The sequence below is a fragment of the Magnusiomyces paraingens genome, assembly GCF_902498895.1.
Source record: "Magnusiomyces paraingens strain CBS 517.90 genome assembly, contig: contig5, whole genome shotgun sequence".
NCBI lineage: Eukaryota > Fungi > Ascomycota > Dipodascomycetes > Dipodascales > Dipodascaceae > Magnusiomyces > Magnusiomyces paraingens.
The window spans coordinates 2,010,364-2,031,861 of NW_022474071.1; the positions used below are offsets into that span (position 1 = coordinate 2,010,364).

Here is a 21,498-nt window from a genome sequence, read left to right on the forward strand (position 1 = left end):
ATAAAATAAAAAGAAATTAAAAAAGATAATTAAGCCCTACGGGGGGCTCGAACCCCCAACCTTGAGATAAACTCTTATTAAGAGTCTCACGCTCTACCGATTGAGCTAGCAAGGCACTTAATTAAAAGTTTTAAATAAATGCCATTATAACATAGCCATGATATCGTTTTATATTTTATGGGATTTTGTTTTTTTGGCAGGTTACAAGCCATGGAAACTTTGAAGCATGGTTTAAACAATTTAAAATTAAAAAGGATAGTTAAAACCTTAAATTCGGAGAGCTGGAAACAGTTCATCACATTCTGGTTGAGTGTCCTTTGCTTGAAGAGGAAAGAAAAGGATTGAAACAGATATCTCCAGAGATGGACATGTCGACTCTCTTAAACAGCTTAACTGGCTTACAAGAGATTGTAAGATTTATCTCAGCTTGGAGGGATTAAGAAATACAATTACAGCGTTGATGAAGACAAGTGGAGATAGGTTGGGAAGGTTTGGTTATTTTTAACCCCTTGTTCCTCGTAAGCTGACATCAGGACTTATTTTCGGGCTATTGGAGATGCAATGTTAAAGCCAAAATTAAAAGTTTATTATGAAAATGAAAAGATATATAGTATGGACAAGAAGGATAGCGCAGATGCTGATGTTTTATAATTTTATAACCCTTGAATAAAAACAAACAAACAATTTTTTTGGCAGGTTATCAATTTAAATCGGTAACAAAAATAATTATAATAAATAATTATCAGTATATATATTATGATTCCACAAATTTTTTCAATTATTCCGACTATTGCAATGTGTTTCTTTCCACTCTTTGATTGACTGTTTCTTCGGAATATAAATGATCTAATTATGTTGCTGCTTCAGCGTGAGAGGGTCAATCCTTTTGCATCATCTTTTTTTATTCTTCTTTATTATAAAATATCTGTTATTCTTTGCCAGCATGTGAAGCTTGGTTAGCTTTGTAATAGGAGATTGTTCAATCAATGTTAACAAGTGACCATTGACCATTAATAGGACAAGTGTTGCTAAAATTTTGGTATAAATGAATAGCTTTTCGTACCACCATAAATTTTAGTCTATATGAAATAATACCAACTTTTTTTGTAGTACCCCAATAAAAGTTGTAAAATAAACACCAACAATTCTTTTCAAAGTGATATTCTGAATTACGTCCAACTTGTGGAATTCTCCTTACAATATTTTATGATTCCAAATTTATAGGCCATATTGCACAATTGGTCTCACTCTAGCAAAGTGAAATAATCTAACTGCAGACCCCCTCATACCTTTTTGTACTCCACCAAAATGCCAATTAGCACCAACAGTTTTTCTTGCTTTATTGATTTTATTCAAAATATGAGGCTTAAAATCAAACAAATTGTTTAAAGTAATTTTAAATGGTTTAACTTCCTTCTGGTGTTCATGAAGTTCTCCATTAGGTAAAATAAGTTGCACTTTTTCATCTTTATGTTTCATATTTTTTTTAAAATAAATAAACCCCAATTTATCACCCAAATCAATTTTCGTCATTCTTGATTCAGCCCAGTTATAACATTTTTCTTATATGTTGCATAAGGTTTTGATGTTTTCTTCAATTTCACTTTTAACAGTAAACCTGCTAAATTGGTTGTTTTTATTCAAGGGTTATAGAATTATATAACATCAGCATCAGCGCCATCATTCTTGTTCTTACTATATATCTTTTCATTTTCATTATAAAACTTTTGATTTGACTTCAAATTTGCATCTTGAACAATTCATGAATAGTTTCAGATTCTAATTTACAAAAAAATGGTAAAATTTGCTTGTTTGTTTGTTTTTATTCAAGGGTTATAGAACTATATAACATCAGCATCTGCGCTATCCTTTTATTGTCTGACTATGTGACTTGCCGGTTTTCATTTGTACCTTTTTAGTACGGGTGGTTTCTGTTCTGTGCGTCTCCGGTAGCCCGGAAGATGGGCCCTGATGCCAGCTTACGAGGAACAGGGAGAACCAGTCTGTCGGTCCCAAAACCTTCCCAACCCATTTCCACTTATCTTCACGGACGCCCATGTATTTCTTAATCTCTTCCGTCAGAGATACGGTCCGCAATCACTTGCAGGCTATTTAGACTGTACGGAAGAGTCGGCATTCCTGTAACCAGGGTAGCCTATGGTTTTCAGTCTAGGTGTATACTCCCGTACACATCCTCAGGAAAAGGGGGTATTCTGGGAATCGAACCCAGTATCTTCCGCTATCGAGCGAACGTGTTACCCTTTACACCATCCAGCCCTTTCCCAAATTTGCTAAACAAACAAATTTTTATAAAATATAGGTTAATTACATGGCTGTTTTGTAATGGCATTCATTTAAAACTTTTAATTAAGTGCCTTGCTAGCTCAATCGGTAGAGCGTGAGACTCTTAATAAGAGTTTATCTCAAGGTTGGGGGTTCGAGCCCCCCGTAGGGCTTAATTATCTTTTTTAATTTCTTTTTATTTTATTGATTAAAATAATTATTTTAAAATTTTAATAGAAAAATAAAAAACAATCCTTATTTTAGTGAATATTTTTAAAAATAATTTCGTTGAATCAATTGTTTTAATTTTTTTTTTTTACGTTGATGAACAGACACTAATTTTATAGCAATACTTGTGCAATACTTGTGCAAAGGTTTTTACAATAAGTTTACACGAAGAGGGTGTGTGAAAAAAAAAAAAAAGTAACTTAGGAACCCCAACGACATAAGCTTACAGTAATGGTTTGAAAATTAGTTTTAAGATTAATAAATTTTATTAGTGAGCTTTCTCTTGACGTTTGTAGAGTTATAAAAGAACTCAAATCTCTTTGTAGAGACCAAACTACGACCAATTCTATCACTATAAAAGAAATCTTTATGTTGTAGCAAGTGAGCTCATTTATCTTTTTAGAAATATGCTACACAAGTACTTTTTTCACCTGTGTCGTGTTGCCTCACTGTACTTAGAGATTTTTTTTATTGTTCTTTTGTCCATTGAACCAGTAAATCACAAGTTGAATCCTTTTAATTTATAAAATCAATTTAAGAGTTTCTATAGTTTTATTTAATTATCATACATTGAAGCCCACTCTTTGTATTTGTTGTAGATTTTTGTTTATAAAAAAAATAAAAAAAAGCTAAGCTGAGCTAAGCTTGGTTGGATGTGATGCAATGAAAAAAAAAATGCAGAATTCATGGTTGTTTCTCTTAAAAACTTATTGAGTTACTACAAGTAGTAGTCCATGCATTTGATTAGAGTCTATTGCTTTTTTTTTTTTTTTTTTTTTTTTTCAATACTTTATAACATTTTTAAACGGTACACCAGTTGAATTCCAATAGGTTTGTTAATGAATATCTAAAAAAAAAAAAAAAAAAAAAAGTGATTTTTTAAAAAAATAAAATCCAATTTGGTAGGGAAACTTTTATTTATTTTTATTTATTTGTAATTAGCAAAACTTTCCACCCCTTAATTATTTATAAATAACTTTAAAATCAACTCAAATTGGTTTAAATTTTATTTTTTTTTTCATTTTTAAATAAAATAGTAGACATTTTAGATCCTTTTAGCAAATGAAATATATCTCAGCTAGATTATGGATCGAAGTTCACAATGTTTAGAGTGCTACCTTCTACCAGCGTACACTTGTTCTGAAAAAAAATCTGAAAATACCATTACAATATATTAAATATACTAAACCTGCAAGCATTTCAAAGACAAAAAAATTCTTGTTTCTTAGTTTTCAGTTTCTCATTTAGTAATTTAGGCCTTTACTTTAAAAGCTACTTTCTTTCAATATATATGTTTTTTTACAATCTATCGGTGACTCAAAGACTTTTTTTTTTTGATCAGAAAGAAGTAATTGGTTAAGCCGCACCACGTGACAGCAAACAGTTCTCGAAAAAAAAAAAAAAAAAAAAAAATTTTTTTTTAAAGTCCTCCCATAATTTGACTGCATTCGTTTTTCCAATCCAAAAGATCCTTCACCAAAAGGACATTTCGTCTTTCGTCTTTCGTCTTTTTTTATTTTTTTTTTTAATACCATATATAATATATTTATTCTACAATACCAAAATGGACTCTAAAGTGCTTGGAATTCTTGGCGGTGGTCAGCTTGGCCGTATGATGGTCGAGGCCGCAAACAGATTGAATGTCAAGACGGTGATTTTGGATGGTGAAAACTCACCTGCAAAGCAAATCAATGCTCAAAACTCGCATGTTAACGGCTCATTCACAAACTCCGAAGCCATTTTTGAACTTGCAGAGCAATGTGATGTTTTGACGGTCGAAATTGAACATGTCAATGCAGATGTATTGGCACAGATTGAAGCAAAGGGTAAGGTTCAGGTCCACCCATCGCCTGCAACAATTAAACTTATCCAAGATAAGTACACTCAGAAGTTGCACCTCATCAAACACGGTGTTGCTACTGCAGATGTCGAGGTTGTTGAAGAGTCAACTGAACAGGCACTTGCCGAAATTGGAACCAAGTTTGGGTACCCCTACATGCTTAAGAGTCGGACTAACGCGTATGATGGGCGCGGTAACTATGTGGTCAAGAGTGCGGCAGACCATACTGCAGCTCTGGCTGCACTCCAGGGACTGCCGTTGTACGCTGAGCGGTTTGCTGACTTTACTCATGAGCTTGCTGTAATGGTTGTACGTGCTATTGATGGAACTACATATGCCTATCCTACAGTTGAGACTGTTCAGCGTAACAATATTTGTGAGACTGTATATGCACCGGCGCGTGTTGCAGATTCTATTCGAGCAAAAGCCCAGTTTTTGGCAGACAAGTGTATCAGTTCGTTGCCACAAGGTGCAGGTATTTATGGTGTTGAAATGTTTTTGCTCCGTGATGGATCTATTCTGCTTAATGAAATTGCCCCCAGACCCCATAACTCTGGACATTATACCATTGACGGATGTGTTACATCCCAGTTTGAGGCCCACGTGCGTGCTGTGCTCGGTCTACCTTTTGCCCGCGACTTTGCAACTATGGCTACCCCTAATACTGTCGCTATTATGTACAACATTCTAGGTGCAGACACTCCTAACGGCGAGCTGGAGGATTGTAAGCGATCATTGACAGTTCCTGGTACCATTATTCATTTGTATGGCAAGACAACTCGGCCCAACCGTAAGATGGGTCACATTAATATTATTGCTGGATCCATGTCACAAGCTGAGGCTCGTCTTGCTCGAGTTTTGGGTAAGACTGTTGTTCCCGAACCATCATCATCATCATCATCTGAGGAGAAGGAGGATGCTGTTGCTGGCACAAGTTCACAACCTTTAGTTGGCGTTATTATGGGTTCTGATTCAGATTTACCTGTTATGTCAGCTGGTTGCAATATTCTTAAAAAGTTTGGTGTTCCATTTGAAGTTAAGATTGTTTCTGCTCATCGCACACCACACCGTATGACCCGTTACGCTACTGAGGCTGCCGCTAGAGGCCTCCGTGTTGTGATTGCAGGTGCCGGAGGTGCTGCCCATTTGCCCGGAATGGTTGCCGCTATGACATCACTTCCTGTTGTTGGTGTACCTGTTAAGGGCTCAACTCTGGATGGTGTGGACTCATTGCATTCGATTGTGCAGATGCCTCGTGGCATTCCTGTAGCTACGGTTGCCATCAATAACTCGACCAATGCTGCGCTATTGGCCATTCGTATTTTAGGAGCCTTTATGCCTGAGTACCAGACTAAGATTGATGAGTACCATGTGGCTATGGAGACTGAGGTTCTTGGGAAGACAGCTCGTTTGGAAGCTGTTGGATATGAAAAGTATTAGAATTATTATAATTTACATCTACTATTAAAAGTCAACAATTTAAAAAAAAAAATAATAATAATGAACAAAATAAGAAGAAGAAGAAGAAGAAGAAGAAGAAGAAGAAAAAGGAAAAAAAAACAAAAGAGTTCAATGATAAAATCATGACTGGGTATATCTAAAGTAAAAGTTTGCGGCTGTAGAGAGGAAAATAGCGCCACAAATCAAGGTAGGCCCAATCATATCATCATAACGCACGGCATCCTTGTGGCGAATGTGGTATCTGCGCCACAAGTACATGAAAAGACCATAAATGATGGTAAGAGCCGCGGTGAGAAAGAAGCCAAGCGAGGCCTCGAGAGAGGCACCCTGACCAAAGTTGAGGAGACCACCAGCAATGGTGGACAAAAAGATAGCAATGTGCATCCAAGAGAGGAAGGTACGTTCATTGGCAAAGTAAACCTTAGGCTCTACACGGACAGGCACACAAATGCGTTTACCCTTGGGGACCTTGATATCGGAAATAAATTCTGTGCCAGCAGGGATGGTAGAGACATCAACTTGTTTGATGAAAACGTCAAAAAAGAAATTGGCAATAGGGTTGTAGAGGGCCGAGAAGGTAGAGCCAAGAGCTGGGGGGAGGTTTTCAAAATGGACAGGCTTGTAAAAGGTATTTTTAGGTTTAGGAACGGAGTGAGCCAAGAGGGGGGCATTTTCCGAGGTGGAAGAGGTGGGAGCATTTGCGTCAGAGTCGAAGCGGACTACAGATCCGGCGGCAGCAGCAACGCCATCACCAACAAGTTCTTCCTCGTCAAAGTAACCGGCATCATCGGAGCCGCCAGAGATTGAAGAGCCGTAGTGGGCAGGGTGTTCAATACCGTAGTGAGCCATGATGGGTTTACGAATATCGACATCCATTTGGGGGAGCCAAAAGGGGATTTGGGTAACCATATCAGGGAGAAGGGTAGCACAACCGTGAATGAATTTTGAGAATTTGGGGACAGCTTCAACAAGGTGGGAAGCGACGAGTTCACGGACCCATTGTGGGGGTTCTTGGCCCATTTGAGTTTGGAGCTTAACTTCAAGGACTGCATAGGGGAAACGTTCAACGTCTTTGGGGGGGAGTTGGTTAAAGGGCCAATCGACACCAATGTCCATACGACGCCAGTTTCTGTGGGTACGGTCATATCCGTCGAAATTGTCTTCACGGACCATGGTAAGTTCAGTATCAAGGGAGATACGGACACGAGCATCACCGGGGAGTTGGAAGGCAGTTCTATTGTAGAAGGAGCGCATGACTGGGCGAAGGTGGCGGGTAAGGACAGAGTATTGGACTTCACGGGCAAGGGCTTCAAGGGATTCAATTTCCTTGAGAGGTTTTTTCCCCTCTTTACGAGCCTTTTCAAAAGCTTGAGCAACAGTGTATTTTCCAACCATAAAGTCATTGACGTGTTTTTCCTTGAGGGGGAAACGGGCCTTGACAGACTTTTCACCAGTCCAATCTTCACGATGGGTTTTACGTTCAACGAAAATCAAGTCAGATTTCATACCACCATACCATCTAAGACGGAGGGCTTCAGCACCTTCATTTTTCTCGAGACGGCCCTTGTAAAGGTCAAGGTCACGGTTATCGTAATAGATGGAGGTAATTGCAGAGTCTTCAACCTCGAATTCCTTATTTGAGTTAAAGACAAGGACAGGGAGATGTTTAAGAATGATAAGCTTAAGTTCCGTGATATTATCAGGATGGACCCAATATTTTGTAGTTTGGCGGACAAAGTTTTGTTGGGCACCACCAGCTGCAGAGTCACCTCTGACTGGGTTACCTCTTGTACGGACCAAATCATAAAGTTTTGAGATTTTGACTACAACCACATCGTAATTATCTTTAAAGAAGGGTTTAGCATTGAGGCGAACAGAAAAGATTGGTTTAAGAGTCCAGTTAGTTTGTTTGTCGTGTTTTTTAATAATTTTTTGAAATCCAGTATAATTAAGGCGGGTAAATTTGGCCAAGTCATGGACATCAGCAATGATATCTGAGAGTTCTTCTTCGAGGTCTTCAAATTGTTGTTCAGTGGGAGGGTCATTAAGGTCAAGTTGATGGACAACAGCATTGACTTCGCGTTCAGCATCTTTAATTCTGCGAGCAATTTCACCATTTTTAACTTTTTGGAAAGTATAGACCTTGTCAAGTTCAGCTTCAAGGAGACCAACAAAGCGTTCTTCATCTTTTTCAGTCCAAGAGTGTTGTTTAAGAGTTTTTTTAAGGTCAGCCTTTAGGTCATCGTAGGAGATGTAGTAATAATAGTAGTCTCTGTGGCTAGTTAGATATATGTATTTAATTAAAAAAAAAAAAAAAAGAGTGGCTAATAATAATATAAAAATAAAATAAAATAAAAATAAAATCATACCTAATAAGAGACGATTTGAGCTGTTCACCAAACTTCATTGTTAGGTTGGTTTTAAGCAAAGATTAAAAAAGTTAAAAAAAAAAAAAAAAAAAAAGATGATGGTGTTTTTTTTTTTGTTTTTTTAAGAATTGAAAATGATAAAGTTTGTTGGTAAGAAGAAAGAAAGAAAGAAATAAATAAAGAAATAAATAAAGAAAAAAAAATTAAAAGAATTAAAAAAATTAAAAAAAATTAAAAAAAATTAAAAAAATTAAAAAAATTAAAAAAATTAAAAAAATCTATTAGAGGATGAGATTTTTAACAAAATTTAAGAATTTTTGATCAACGGCTGCCTTTTTTTTTTTTTTTTTGCTGCTGCTGCTGCTGCTGCTGCTGCTGCCTGTCTACTTGCCTACTTGCCTACTTGCCTGCCTGCCTTTTTCTGCTACACTTTTTCGCTGCTGCCTACCTGCCTGCCTACCTGCTTGCTGCTGCTGTTTGCCGCGTGTATGTGTGTGTAATTTTTTTTTTTTTTTTTTTTTCAGGTATCAAAAACAGCCAAATAATTTTTTTTTTAATTTTTTTAATTTTTTTTTTTTTGGGCGCGACGACATTTTATTCAAACAAAAAAAAAAAAAACAACAACAACAACAACCAGCCAACCATCAAGAGTACAAAGTAGCACGTAGTTTTTTATTTTTATTTTTTTTTCAGGGTCCTTAATAAATAAATAAATAAAATAAAATAATTAATGAAGGCTGCTGCTCAATTGATCACTTTTTGAAAATACATTTTTGTGCCGGTTCTTCCTTCCAATGTCTTTATTAATAATAAATAAATAAACATTTTATATTAAAAGTTGGCCTGTCTTGTTGCGGTGCTGTTGCACGTGTGTTTTTTTTTTTTTTTTCAAATAAAACAGCTTTGGCCTTTCCCGATTGAGTGGCTGCGCAGCCAAAATTTATTTATTTATTTTTTTTTTTTTTTTTTTTATTTTGGCATTGCCCTTTGCTGCCAATCGACCAAAGCACGTGCAATATTAAGTATATATCAGTACATCAGTATGAAATTTACACATGTTTATATATATAAAGTATTGTAAAAAAAAATATACATGGTGGTGATGATAATCAAAATTATAATTTGCAAAAAAACATTTCAATCTTTTAAAAAATTCTTAAAAATATTAATTATTATAATAATAATTACAAAAATCATTATAATCATACAATTCTTAATAGAGAAAAAAAAATATAACAATAACAATAGAAGGCTGTTAAAAAAAAATATATTTATATATTTATATATATCTCATCTCCATGGAGTTTAAAAATCTTTGGATTTAAATTCACTTTTAATTCCTTTTTTTTTTTTTTCCTTTCTTTTCTTTCTAGAAATTCAACTTTCATTCAACAACTATCATTTGAAAAAAAAAAATCTACAATTCTACCATTCTATGATTTTCAAAAATTACCAAAAGTTTTTTTTTTTTTTTTTTTTTTTTTTTTTCATAATACCTTATATTCTTTTCTCTTTATCATCTTCTTTTGTTTCTTAATAGTCATTATAAATAATACCAACCTTTATATACCAGACTTTTATTTATTTATTATTTATTTATTTTTATTTATTTTTATTTCGTTACCACCAAAAGTATATCCATCTCTACATTGACTCACCTATTTTATACAAAATACTATTGTTATTTGATACTTTATAATCTAATCTAATCTAATCTAATCCAATATAAAATACCCTTTTTAAATTATATCGTCATCTACACACTTTTCTCTAACAAAATATCTTTTTAAACTACCCTTCCTTTTTTTTTTCTTTATCTTTATCTTTATCTTTACATTTCAATCTTTCATTATTGTTCTTAACAAAAAAAAAAAAAAAAAAAAATTCTTATTATATCCAAATTATCTTTTTTTTTTCTTCTTCTTCTTCTATACTGGTCTTTATGTCTCTTTATATATATAAAGACTTAAAGCCCTTAGTTTAAACTTTTTAGTTATTTTTTTTTATTACTTTGAAAAGATTTCTTGTTATATATTCGTTTTTTTCTCGTTTTCTTTCCTTTTTGTTAGTATTAATAGTTTTATTCACTATAAAACCTGCCTTCAAATCTATCTAAATATCAAATAAAATACCATCTCGTATTACTTTTTCTTAGGTATAAAATAATATCCTTAGAATATAGTAGAAATTTTACAAAAAAAAAAAAAAAATAAATAAACTGAAAATAATTTATTTATTTATTTAACCAGTGTCTCAAATTTTGAATCAAGTTTTTTTTTTCTTTTTTTTTTTATCTTAAAATTTAAAACCGTTGAAATCTTTTTAAAATAAATCATCCACCACCACCAATTCATTACCACTACCAGCCTACTCTCTTTAATTTCTTTCCATCTAATCAATATCTCAATTACAATACTTTGTGAGATTCAACAAGGCAAAAAATCAAATTAAATCAAATCAATATACTTGAATCAAACAAATTCATAATTATTAAAAAAAAAAAACAAGTAATAAAAATTTTGTACACTATACATTATTGTAAAATAAAAAAAAAAACATCCTCTTTCAGAAATAATAAAAAAAAAAAAAACACTCCCCTTCAAGAATTACTTCTTCATCTTGACTCCATCCATCTCCCCTCTCCTGCCTTTTTTTTTTTTTTTTTTTTTTTTTTTTTTTTTACTGTTCCTTCTTTTCCCGTTCCTCACGTTGCTGCTCCAAGTGCTCTCTATACTTGGCTTCGCGAATCTCATGCTGCTTAGCCACATACTCATCCATCTGAGTATACCGTGTACCAAATAGTTTATCCCAAAATATAAAGAATGGTTGTGAAAAGTTGGTTTTGATACCAAAGTGTTGGTGATGAATATCATGATAAATGGCATTGTTGGGGAAAAGTAACTGGAACGGATCCCAAGGTAGTGCATACCCACAATGATCATCTACTGTTTTCATAGTTGAAAAAACATATAAAATTACAGACTCCCGTGCAGTCAGCCCTGTCACCAAATGTGCCACTCCTGTTCCCAAAGTGTCTAATAAAAAGCCCTCCAGTACACTATTATAAAGTGCCCCAAAAGCATAAGGCACAAACAATCGATGGTGAACTGAATGAAGGTGCTTGTAAAGAAATTTGTTCATATGCATGTATCGGTGTAAGAAAAACTGCCAGGTATCAATAATAAAAAATGCCACTCCAAGTTTAAATCCAGGTTTAATCACGTAGTATACAAACCATGACATGTCCTTGCTTAGTTTTACATTCAGTAACCCATTCAACAAAAACCAGTGCTCAATCCCCCAAAGTGCACGCGCCTCATGGCCTGTAGTCTCATGGGGTTCAAACATTTCCAATAAAATACCCGATATCGTTTGCAAAGAGTGTTGAATAAATACAGCCCGTAAGACTTGCCATAGTGAACATTTGTTACGCTTCTCTAGTTCTTCTGGTGTATGTAGTCGGTACCGTGCAAACATGTTTCGCTCGTTTAAAACGTGGAAAAACAGTCCCATCGACCAATACACAATGATGGGCAAAATAAGTGCAAGATGATTATCCGTAATAAATGGCAGTAGTGGTGGCTTTATCTGTAATACCACTTCAGGTGCTTCAGGTATAATATACATATTGGTGTCGTTGGTGAACCCGGGCCCGCCCGTCACCTTGAAGGCTGTATCTACCTCTGTTGGTATTATTGAAAAAAGTGTATTCATGTAGTTTGTATTAGAAGAAAAAGAAGAAAAAAAAAAAAAAACTGTTGTGATAGTTGTTGTTGTTGTTGTTAAGAAGAGAGAAAAAAAATTTTTTTTTTTTTATTCTGTATATATAAAAAAGATATTGTTGTTGTTGTTGTTGTTGTTATTGATTAAAGAAGGGGGATAAAGGGGGGGTAGGGAGGAAAGAAGCGGAACGATTCAGGTGGGAATTTTTTACCGTTTAAATAGTCTTTGGACTTTTACAAACTTATCTAAGCAGTAGTAACAACAATTAGAAAAAAAAAAAAAAAAAAAAAAAAATTAAATACTTTGATATTCATTCATAAATAATTTATCATAAATCATAATTCATCAGTAGTCTTTTTTAAAATCTTTATTTTTTTTTTTTAACCTTCTTTTAAATTCCAAGCATTAAAGCTGTTTTTTTTTTTTTTTTTTTTTTCTAGAATAATAAATAAATAAACGGCATCATCGACTAGTTTTTTTTTATTTTTATTTATTTAGTTATTGTAATACTGTAAAGTCTGCTGACCTTAATTCCTCGGCTCTTAAAGCCCCGCCAAAAAATCATGCAACTAACGTATTTATATAAACTAAAATAAATAAAAAAAATAAAAAAAATAAATTTCAATCAATCATCATATCTCTCCATAATAATAAACACATATATATAATACACATATCTAAGTCTTCATTTACTAAAACTCCAAAATCAACTCTTTCAAAAGACCTTAAAAGACCTTAGTTTTTTACATTTATTTTTATTTTAAAATTTTTTTTTATTATCAAAAAATACAACTATAAGATTAGAAAGCTAAAAAAAACACTAGAGTTCCAAAAAAAATTAAAACAAGAGAATTATCTTTTCATCTTCTTCCCGATTCCTCTTAAACAAGCTTTATTTTTAAAACTCATCATCAGAAGAAACGTAAGCGTCACCAAGCTCCTTCTTCTTCTTCATTCTCTCCTTCTTCTTCTTTCTGAGCTCAGCAGCAGAAAGCTTCTTGACTTTCTTCTTAACCTCAATCTTGTTGCCAAAGGCATCAAACTTGTCCTCCTCGTCATCGTCCTTCTTATCAAGACGAGGACCAGAACCCTGACCAGAAACCCAGTTGTGGCCGGAAGGAGTCATTTGACCATCAAGAACAGCCCAAACTTCATCAGTCAAATCCTTGGTGAACTCGGCAGAGTGGGTAATGATAACAATACCACCAGCAAAGTCCTTAAGAGCCTTGGAAAGAGCACCAAGAGAGTCTCTGTCGAGATAGTTGGTAGGCTCATCAAGAACAATCAAATGAGGACGTTGCCATGTGCAGGCAGCAAGGACAAGCTTGACCTTCTGACCACCGGAAAGACCGCGAATGCGCGAGTGAGAAACAAGTTCAGCCTCAAGACCCAACATGGCGCAGTGAGACTCAATCTCCTTTCTAGTAAGAGGACGGAACTGACCAGAAGCAAGAGCCTCCTTCATATCAACCTCAGCAACAAGCTTGGCGTGGGACTCAATAAGCTCAGATCTGGGAATCCAGGCATTGTCAACAGAACCCATAGGAGTCCATCTCTCAGACTTCATGCCAATGTTCTCACCAAGGGTGAAAGAACATTCGTACTCATAAGAGTTCTTGAATTTTCTTCTGGCGTGAACACCAACAACACGACGAGGAGTACCCTCAATCTTGTAAATCTTGTTCATGGCATTCTCGTCATCCTCGTTAATCTGTCTGTTGGCACGATCCATAGTCTCACGATCCTCACCAGTCTGGAAACGCCATTGAATGTACTCGGAAGGAGTCTTGTCCAAGTGGTTATCAATGTGGGCGAAAGCGTGCTGCTTAATGTAAGCGATACGGCAGTTCTCGTGGACGTAAACCTCACCCTCAGTAGGAAGCAACTCACCAGTCAAAACATTGATAAGAGTGGACTTACCAGCACCGTTGGGACCAATGACGGCAATACGGGAGGAAAGAGAGCACTGGAAGTTAATGTTTTTAATCTGGGGCTTAGTGGTACCAGGGTACTGGAAGGTAACGTTCTGGACCTTGACAATAGCCTTCTGCTTAGTCTTGACACCCTCGAGGAAACCAGGCTCAGGGAACTGGAAGGAAATCTCAGAGGCACCAAGCTCGTAGTAAGACTTGGCAGTGGGAACCTTCTTGACAAATTCAGAGAGATTGCCCTTGTACTTTCTAAGCTTAAATCTCTCGTAGTGGATAATGTACTCAACGACACGGTCAAGGAAACCAGAGTCGTGGGAGACAATGATAGAAGTAATACCGCAGGTAGTGAGGTAGTTGACCAACCAAGAAACATTAACAGTATCCAAATGGTTAGTAGGCTCATCGAGAAGGAGAATATCAGCCTTTCTCAAGACAGCAGTAGCGAGAGCGAGCTTCATCTTCCAACCACCAGAAAGGGCAGAAATAGCACCGTTAATCATAGTGTCAGAGAAACCGAACTCAACAAGAGTCTTCTTAATCTCATCACGGGTGCCAATGTCACCAGCAGTGGCAAGAACGTAAGAAACAACGTCAGTGTCGGCGTGGGTACCGTCAATGTCGTGCTCGACGTAGACAGTCTTAAGGACATCAGGGGAGGGGAAACCCTCAAGCTGACCATTGGCAATGGCTCTCATAAGAGTGGACTTACCAGCACCGTTAGGGCCGCAAAGACCGTAACGACGACCACGCTTAAGACGGAGCTGGGTTCTGTTAAGAAGAATCTTGGCACCATAAGCAAGGGAGAACTCACAGTTACAGAGATCCTCACCATCGTCGTCTTCCTCATCAAGGTGGGAAGCACCGGGAATATTGGCAACAGCCTTGTTGCGGAGCTCGTCAACGTAAGCCTTGGAGTCCTTCTCGTGGGCAAAGACAGTGAAGAATCTAGTGATAGACTCAGCCCAGACGTTGGAGTCGGTGTTGCGCTCGTCAATGAGTTGACCAGAAATGGCAGCAATGTACTCAAGAACGGGAGCAAACTTAGAGTCGACATTCTTACCGTTAAGAATCTCGTTAACGTACACAAGATTGACAGAAATGTCACCGGCAGTAGAGACCTCAGGAATCACGTCGTCAGCGCCAATCTCACCAACGCGCTTCAAGGTGTTGATAGCACGAAGAGTGACATCACGGGCCTCAGGGTCGGCAATAATCTCGTAGTTCTTCTTAAGAGCAGGGTAAAGCTTGGGCAAGAAGGGGGCAACAACCTGGGGATCGTCGACGAGCTTACACATATTGTCAGCAATGACGGCAGCCTTTCTCTTAATGGAAGTGTCACGCTCAGCAAGACCACGGGAAAGAAGGGGAACCATGATGGAGAGGGTAGCAGTGGTAACCTCAGCAACAAAGGTAGTAGCACCAAGAATGTGGACAGTCTCAGTAACAAGAGTAGGGTCAGAGATACACTTGATAAGAGCAGGAATAAACTTCTCAATATCCTTGTTGTCAATAGTGTCGGTAGACTTGGTGATAGTGGCAGTAGCAGCCTTCTTGACATCAGCCTTGGTGTCCCACATGGCCTCAGAGAGGACGGGGATAAGCTGGGTCATAAGAAGAGCAATCTGGGCCTGAGCAACATCGACAAGGATGGAGATAGCCTCAAGAGCAGAAACCTTCTCAGTCCACTTGTTAGACTTCTCAACACGCTCAAGAAGATAGGGGACGAGGACCTTGACGGCACGGGGAGTGACGTTGGAGGCAATAGCCTTGATGGCCTTGTCACCGGCAGCGCGAACTTCGTTGCTCTTGTCAGCAGTAGCGTCAAGAACAGTGTAAGTGAGACCAATAATGTAGGGCTCGACGGCAGAGGAGTAGTCCTTGGAAGAGGCAATGAAGGAAATGGCCTCAAGAGCGTTGACCTTAGCCTTGACATCCTTCTTGTTGGAGGCAGCCTCCTTCAGCTCCTTGAAGAAAGCAACGGGGGCATCGTGCTCCTCAATGGGACCGTTGACAAAGGAGGAAAGGTTGGAAGCGGCAGTCTCAACTTCTTCAGGGGAAGAAGCAATCTTGACCTTGGCGAAAAGCTCGCTCAGGACGGCGATGGAACCTTTAGCTTCGGAGGAGGCCATTATGGGTGTTTGGGGGTATCTACTGGAATAGATGCTGGTATATATATTCGAAATATATATATTGAGGAAAGGAAAAGGGAAAAAAAAAAAAAAAAAATTCTAAAAGTGGGAAATTCTTTTGGTTTTATATATGAAAAAATTTTAATAGGCGGTTGGCCAACAAAAAATTTTTTCTGTGATCTAAAAGTATTATGTAATGATGATGTAAATTTCCTATTATGGAAGTTACCCTTACCCAGTAAAAATTTTTTGAGGGCGACAGTCCGGCTTGTTGCCAGCGCAGCGGTCCGGCTGTACATACAAAAAAAAAAGCATTTGAAAAAAAAAATAAAAAAAAAAAATTTTACCACCTCAAAGAAAAGGCCAATCCCATGAATTAGATTGCTAAGTGGGCATTAGTTGCCAGCATAAAGTCAAGATGCCATCCTGGCTCAATGGAGATCGTTTAATTAAGCAATTTAATCAATTGGTGGCATTGAATACAATATGCATATAGCACGTAAATAACTTTGAGCGCTTAAAAAAAATTTGTTGCTCTTAAAGAATTTAAGCCAATGCTGACAAAATATAAAAATAAAAATAAAAAAAAGGGCCTTTCAAGGGGACCCGGCTGGTGGCAAACCAGCAAAGTTTCTGGTGGCGCGTGCGTTATTGAAGGCCTCTTATAAAAAAAAAAATACAAGTTACTAAAATGTAATTATATATAATTACCCAGTAAATAAATACTTACCCAAAAATAACTATTAGATTCTAGAACCCGGTTCGGATCCGTTTGTAACAAGTGTGTGGCAAAATCCCGTTACAAATAATTTCTGTAACATCAATACGTTGTAACACCCGGCTCATCCACCTCCCCTCTCCCCCAATATCACAATCGCCATCAATCATCACCTCCCCTTCAGCCCTTTGAAATATATCACACAAGTTTAAGCAATTCATCAACATCCCAGCCTTCTATAAACCCTGTTGTGTGTGTTTCGTCCATCTACTGAATTTTTTTTTTGTAAAGATCCTCAATTCCATTTAACATACACACTAACTCACAATAATGTCTAATCCTCAAGAAATCAATGGTAGGTTCAAATAACTATTTGCCACTCATCTCTATCTTATATCCAACAAACATTCTTTGCTAACACAACTTTTTTTTTTCTTAACAGGTGGTTCCTGCGTGGCAATGGTGGGTAAGGACTGTTTTGCCATTGCCTGTGATCTCCGACTGGGCATGCAGTCAATCGGCGTGTCCAACAACTTTGAAAAAATCTTCAACTACGACAACACCTTTTTGGGCCTGACGGGTCTCGCAACAGACGTTATCAGTCTTAGTGAAGTTTTCCGATTAAAAACAAATATGTACAAGATGCGCGAGGATCACCCCATTGAACCAGAGACTTTCGCCAACCTCGTTTCCTCGACTCTCTACCAAAAGCGTTTTGGACCATACTTTATTGGACCTGTCGTTGCCGGCATTAACTCAAAGACAGGCAAGCCATTCATCTGCTCGTTCGACCTGATCGGGTGCATCGACTTTTCAAAAGACTTTGCAGTTACAGGCACTGCATCCGACCAACTATTTGGCATGTGTGAGTCGCTCTGGGAACCAGATTTGGAACCAGAAGAGCTTTTCGAAGTCATTTCTCAAGCACTCTTGAATGCAGTTGACCGCGACGCGCTTAGTGGCTGGGGTGCTGTGGTTTACGTTGTGTAAGTATATTCATTTAAAGTGCCCATATTTCTTGCTAACTATCTTTCTTATAGAACCAAGGATAAGGTCGTTAAGCGACTTCTCAAGACTCGACAAGATTAGACTGTGGGGTTAGACAAAAAAAAAAGCTGTGAACCAACTATTATGATGATTATGATGAAGATACCATTATTATTAATATATACAAATAAAACGAATAAAAAAATTTAAATAAACCGCGTAAAGAAATTCATGAAAAAGGAAAGTGTAGTTGAAAAATATGATCCTCCCGTCATAATATCATCCTTTTTTTTTTTACTGCTCTTGGGTATTTGAAGAAGTAGCAGTAGTACCTTCTCTCTTCTTCTGCTCGACTTCTCGCAGATAGCCACCGGGGCCATATTCCTCCTCATCGATCTTCTTCCATTTTTGTTTCATTTCCTTGTTGCGCTGAAGAGACTTTTCCAGGTGTTCGCGTTGTCTGTCATAACGATCTTGTCGTAGACACAGAACCAAGGCCTCCTTTTGAGTGTTGCATGCACCAAATATTCTGTCAATCATTCCGAGTCTATGGCATTCTTCCAAAGCCTCGATAAGTTTACCGCATTCTGAATAAAGTTAGTTAAAAGACTGATAATTGGTATCGAGAATACATACTGGAAATACGTCTTTCGTCAAACTGGGGATGCATTTTGAATCACTTGATTTATAAAGGGGGAAAAAAAATTGGGGGTTTATTGGTATTTGGCAAAGATAAGAGGAAATTTCGCAGTTTTTTATATTTCCAAAAGAATTAAAAAGAAAGAAAATTTTGGGGTGTGAGAGGAAAGCCCGAATTTTGACTTTGGAAATCACCATACCTAACGGAATTCAGTTCCTCCTGTCAGACCCGAGATGATTATAATTGTAACATGGTGTGTAACAACAGATGACATATACCATCTATTTAACTAACATAATAAAAATAACTCTTCAAACAAAATAAAAAATAAAAAAATTGTCAAACCTCCCATTGAAAAATCACCAACCTCATAATTTTCAAGCATCACCACCAACTGTTGTCTCTAGGACTTTCAAACATCCATAACTATACAGTCAACAATGGCCACACAATATAAGCCTGCCACCATCGCGCCTCTTACCCCAGAGCAACAGACCGTTCTGCAAACTAAGCAGATGCTTGGGTTTCTGGCTTTAGGCTCTCTTTCAATCACCACTGCTCTCATGGGTAGAAAGTCGGTCATTTCCAGAAAGTGTATGTATAATTTCTCATATTGAATCATCACATAACACCATTAACTTAACCCATCAGATGTCCCTCTCCTTTTCGACTCAAATAATAGACCTCCCAACTTTAATTTGGTCAAGGACGCTGCGGTGGCAGTCGGTATTGCTACCACCATGACTGTTTCGACGTTTGCCTTCACTGCAGTTGGTTTTGCTTGGATCACCGGCATTTCTTCCGCCAAGGATTTTTCGATAAAAATGAAGTCCCTCATGGGAGGTGCCGAGAAGGAGCTTCAGTACCTCAACGCTCCCGAGGACCCTGAACTTGAACAACTTGAAAACTCCATTTCTCAGGCTTTCAGTGGCTCTTCCAAGAAATAAACAATTCATACTATTCCTTTTTTTTTTTTTTTTCTTTCCCTTTCCAAAAACCTGTATATATAGAATGTAAATAAAAAAAAAATTAAAAAAAAACAAAAATCTATTATATTATTATTTACAAGATTTAAACTTTTAACTGCTCAGGTATAACTTTTTCGCTGAAAATCTTTTTGACAATATCCACAGAGAGACCTTTTCTTCGTGAAATCTCCTTGTAAATATCTTTGGTATGCACTCCCAGATGCCGCAGCTCATGCAACCCCCACCGCAGTACCCTTCGGTTCTTTTCCTTGATGGCCTGGTCTAAAATGGTTCGTACAACTACCAGTTGCGTTTTAGGATCGGGCATTTGAACCTTAGCTACTACCTCGCGCTTCATTATCTTCCACTTTAAGTATTGAACGCGTGCAGCCTCACATCCTTCAAACTTATTAATTTTCTTAATCATCAAGTGCGAAATAGTATTACACTCTGGATTACCAATCTCCAAGTTCTCCATTGCAAGTTTCAGTACCTCGTCCACTAGTGTCAGATCAGACCGTTCAATAGCAGCATTCATCACCAACCCGTATCCCATCTGTGCAACATGTGGCGGATTCTCTTTAATCAGCTCCAGCGCCTTTTCCAGATTCCCGTGTTTCAATGCTGCCCCAGTCACCATTGAAAACTCCACGGGCCGTAAAAAATCTCCGCGTCGCGAGATCTCTGCAAGCACCTTTTCTGCGCCATCATTGTCATCAAACGATATATGCAAATGCAACAGAGCTGTCAACACGCTTCGTGCAATAGGAGTCTCTAGTGATTGATAAAGCTTCATGGCTAGCTCCTCGTTTCGCACCCGCGCGCAGTATGATAAAAGTGTTTCTATGAGGCCTTCCGACAAATACATATCTGGTGGTATCATTTCCACAATGTCGCGCGTTAGATGCAGATATTTTCGGTGTTGTGAAAAATGTCGAATCATAAGTATCAGCGTCTCAATATCCATATTGGCCACGACTGACTTGCTTTGTTTCCGCAGGTCGTGGAAAAGCCTAGAGGCACGAGAAGTTGTGTTGTAGCGAATGTTTAATCGTATTAACGAACAGACCGGCTCCAATGGAATCTTTTCTCCGGGAATTTTTAGGGCCAAGTCGTAAACGTCATTAGCAAACGATGGGATAACACCCTTTGTTTGCACTCGCATCCCCAAATTAACAAGTTTGCGTTTTTCGTCCGCCGTCAGCCGGACTAAAGACGGTGGCAGCTCCTCAAATAGTCTTTGCAGTGCCAAAATATTGTATGCCGAAAAAGATGGCCGGTATATCAAAAGCATTCGTACTGCCTGTGAAACCAAAGGTCGTGATATCAGATTTACATCTTGCTTGTAAAACCTAATCAATGCCTCTGCGGCAAAAAGATGTTGACCAGTCTTGAATGCTTGTCGAATAACTCGTTCTACTAAATGTTTTTTCAGGTCACTACTCTCACCTCCAGGGACCACAGGATGATGAAGATGGAAAATATTCCAAAATTCAATTATGTTTCGGCATTGGTCTAAGTGCCCGTCGGCTATCAGCTGAGCACAAATGTCGAGAAGAGTTGTAGCAGCGTATTTTTTGGTGGCCCGTAAAACAAGACAACTGATTAAATATGCAGCGTTGAACTTGTCAACCGGGTTTCCTGTAGACAATAAGAGCGATACTAGGTTTGTTTGAGTGGTCTTTAGATCTTTTACTTGATTAAACATCGGAACCCATTGCCTCTCAAAGTTATTTTCGTCATTTACTTGTGGCTTGAGAACATTGTATGTTGCTTCTAGGTCTACAACTAAAGAATCTGAAGGATCAAGTAGTGCAATGCTATTGTCTTGTTTGATTTGATGTGCGACATTGGTAAAAAGTGTTGTAGCAGGTTGGGATTGCGGAGTAAGAGAAGTAGTAGTTTCCGGAAGCTGAATCTCGTTTTGCCTACTTGAGCTATGACTGAAATGTCTTATGCTAAATGCTGGAGAAATATGCTGAGTCTGAGTTGAGGATGCTATTGTTGTAGCTGTTGCTACTGCTGCTACTGTTGATCGCGCGAGCAAATCACGGCTCGAGGACCAATAGTCGACATTTGCTCGAGCCAAAAACTTCAAGTGATAGACTTTACCACTAAATTGACGGCTAAACTTTAGCATACTGCGACTGCCTGGAGCATAACTCTTTTTTTCTATTTTTCTTTGGCGCAGTAGATTGGATGCTCCTCAGTGACTAATTTA

The 21,498-nt window shown here is 37.5% G+C and overlaps 8 protein-coding genes across 8 annotated transcripts; 3 read left to right on the plus strand and 5 right to left on the minus strand.

The window, feature by feature from the left end:
- Positions 1-4,075: 4,075 nt before the first annotated feature.
- Positions 4,076-5,791, plus strand: SAPINGB_P006273 (uncharacterized protein; the record flags this gene model as incomplete). Its single annotated transcript, XM_032000984.1, has 1 exon — positions 4,076-5,791. The coding sequence occupies one exon, from the start codon at positions 4,076-4,078 to the stop codon at positions 5,789-5,791; it is 1,716 nt and encodes a 571-aa protein (XP_031856875.1).
- Positions 5,792-5,932: 141 nt separating this feature from the next.
- SAPINGB_P006274 (uncharacterized protein) lies at positions 5,933-8,219 on the minus strand (the record flags this gene model as incomplete). The annotated part of the gene is made up of 2 exons (XM_032000985.1): positions 5,933-8,084; positions 8,182-8,219. The coding sequence occupies 2 exons, from the start codon at positions 8,217-8,219 to the stop codon at positions 5,933-5,935; spliced, it is 2,190 nt and encodes a 729-aa protein (XP_031856876.1).
- A 2,641-nt stretch (positions 8,220-10,860) lies between these two features.
- On the minus strand, positions 10,861-11,895 carry SAPINGB_P006275 (uncharacterized protein; the record flags this gene model as incomplete). Its single annotated transcript, XM_032000986.1, has 1 exon — positions 10,861-11,895. One exon carries the CDS (start codon positions 11,893-11,895, stop codon positions 10,861-10,863), a length of 1,035 nt encoding a protein of 344 aa, XP_031856877.1.
- A 907-nt stretch (positions 11,896-12,802) lies between these two features.
- On the minus strand, positions 12,803-15,964 carry SAPINGB_P006276 (uncharacterized protein; the record flags this gene model as incomplete). Its single annotated transcript, XM_032000987.1, has 1 exon — positions 12,803-15,964. The coding sequence occupies one exon, from the start codon at positions 15,962-15,964 to the stop codon at positions 12,803-12,805; it is 3,162 nt and encodes a 1,053-aa protein (XP_031856878.1).
- Positions 15,965-17,012: 1,048 nt separating this feature from the next.
- On the plus strand, positions 17,013-17,771 carry SAPINGB_P006277 (uncharacterized protein; the record flags this gene model as incomplete). Its single annotated transcript, XM_032000988.1, has 3 exons — positions 17,013-17,037; positions 17,125-17,668; positions 17,723-17,771. The coding sequence occupies 3 exons, from the start codon at positions 17,013-17,015 to the stop codon at positions 17,769-17,771; spliced, it is 618 nt and encodes a 205-aa protein (XP_031856879.1).
- A 192-nt stretch (positions 17,772-17,963) lies between these two features.
- Positions 17,964-18,339, minus strand: SAPINGB_P006278 (uncharacterized protein; the record flags this gene model as incomplete). The annotated part of the gene is made up of 2 exons (XM_032000989.1): positions 17,964-18,256; positions 18,306-18,339. 2 exons carry the CDS (start codon positions 18,337-18,339, stop codon positions 17,964-17,966), a joined length of 327 nt encoding a protein of 108 aa, XP_031856880.1.
- Positions 18,340-18,749: 410 nt separating this feature from the next.
- SAPINGB_P006279 (uncharacterized protein) lies at positions 18,750-19,256 on the plus strand (the record flags this gene model as incomplete). The annotated part of the gene is made up of 2 exons (XM_032000990.1): positions 18,750-18,903; positions 18,961-19,256. The coding sequence occupies 2 exons, from the start codon at positions 18,750-18,752 to the stop codon at positions 19,254-19,256; spliced, it is 450 nt and encodes a 149-aa protein (XP_031856881.1).
- A 124-nt stretch (positions 19,257-19,380) lies between these two features.
- On the minus strand, positions 19,381-21,417 carry SAPINGB_P006280 (uncharacterized protein; the record flags this gene model as incomplete). The annotated part of the gene is made up of 1 exon (XM_032000991.1): positions 19,381-21,417. The coding sequence occupies one exon, from the start codon at positions 21,415-21,417 to the stop codon at positions 19,381-19,383; it is 2,037 nt and encodes a 678-aa protein (XP_031856882.1).
- Positions 21,418-21,498: the final 81 nt, after the last annotated feature.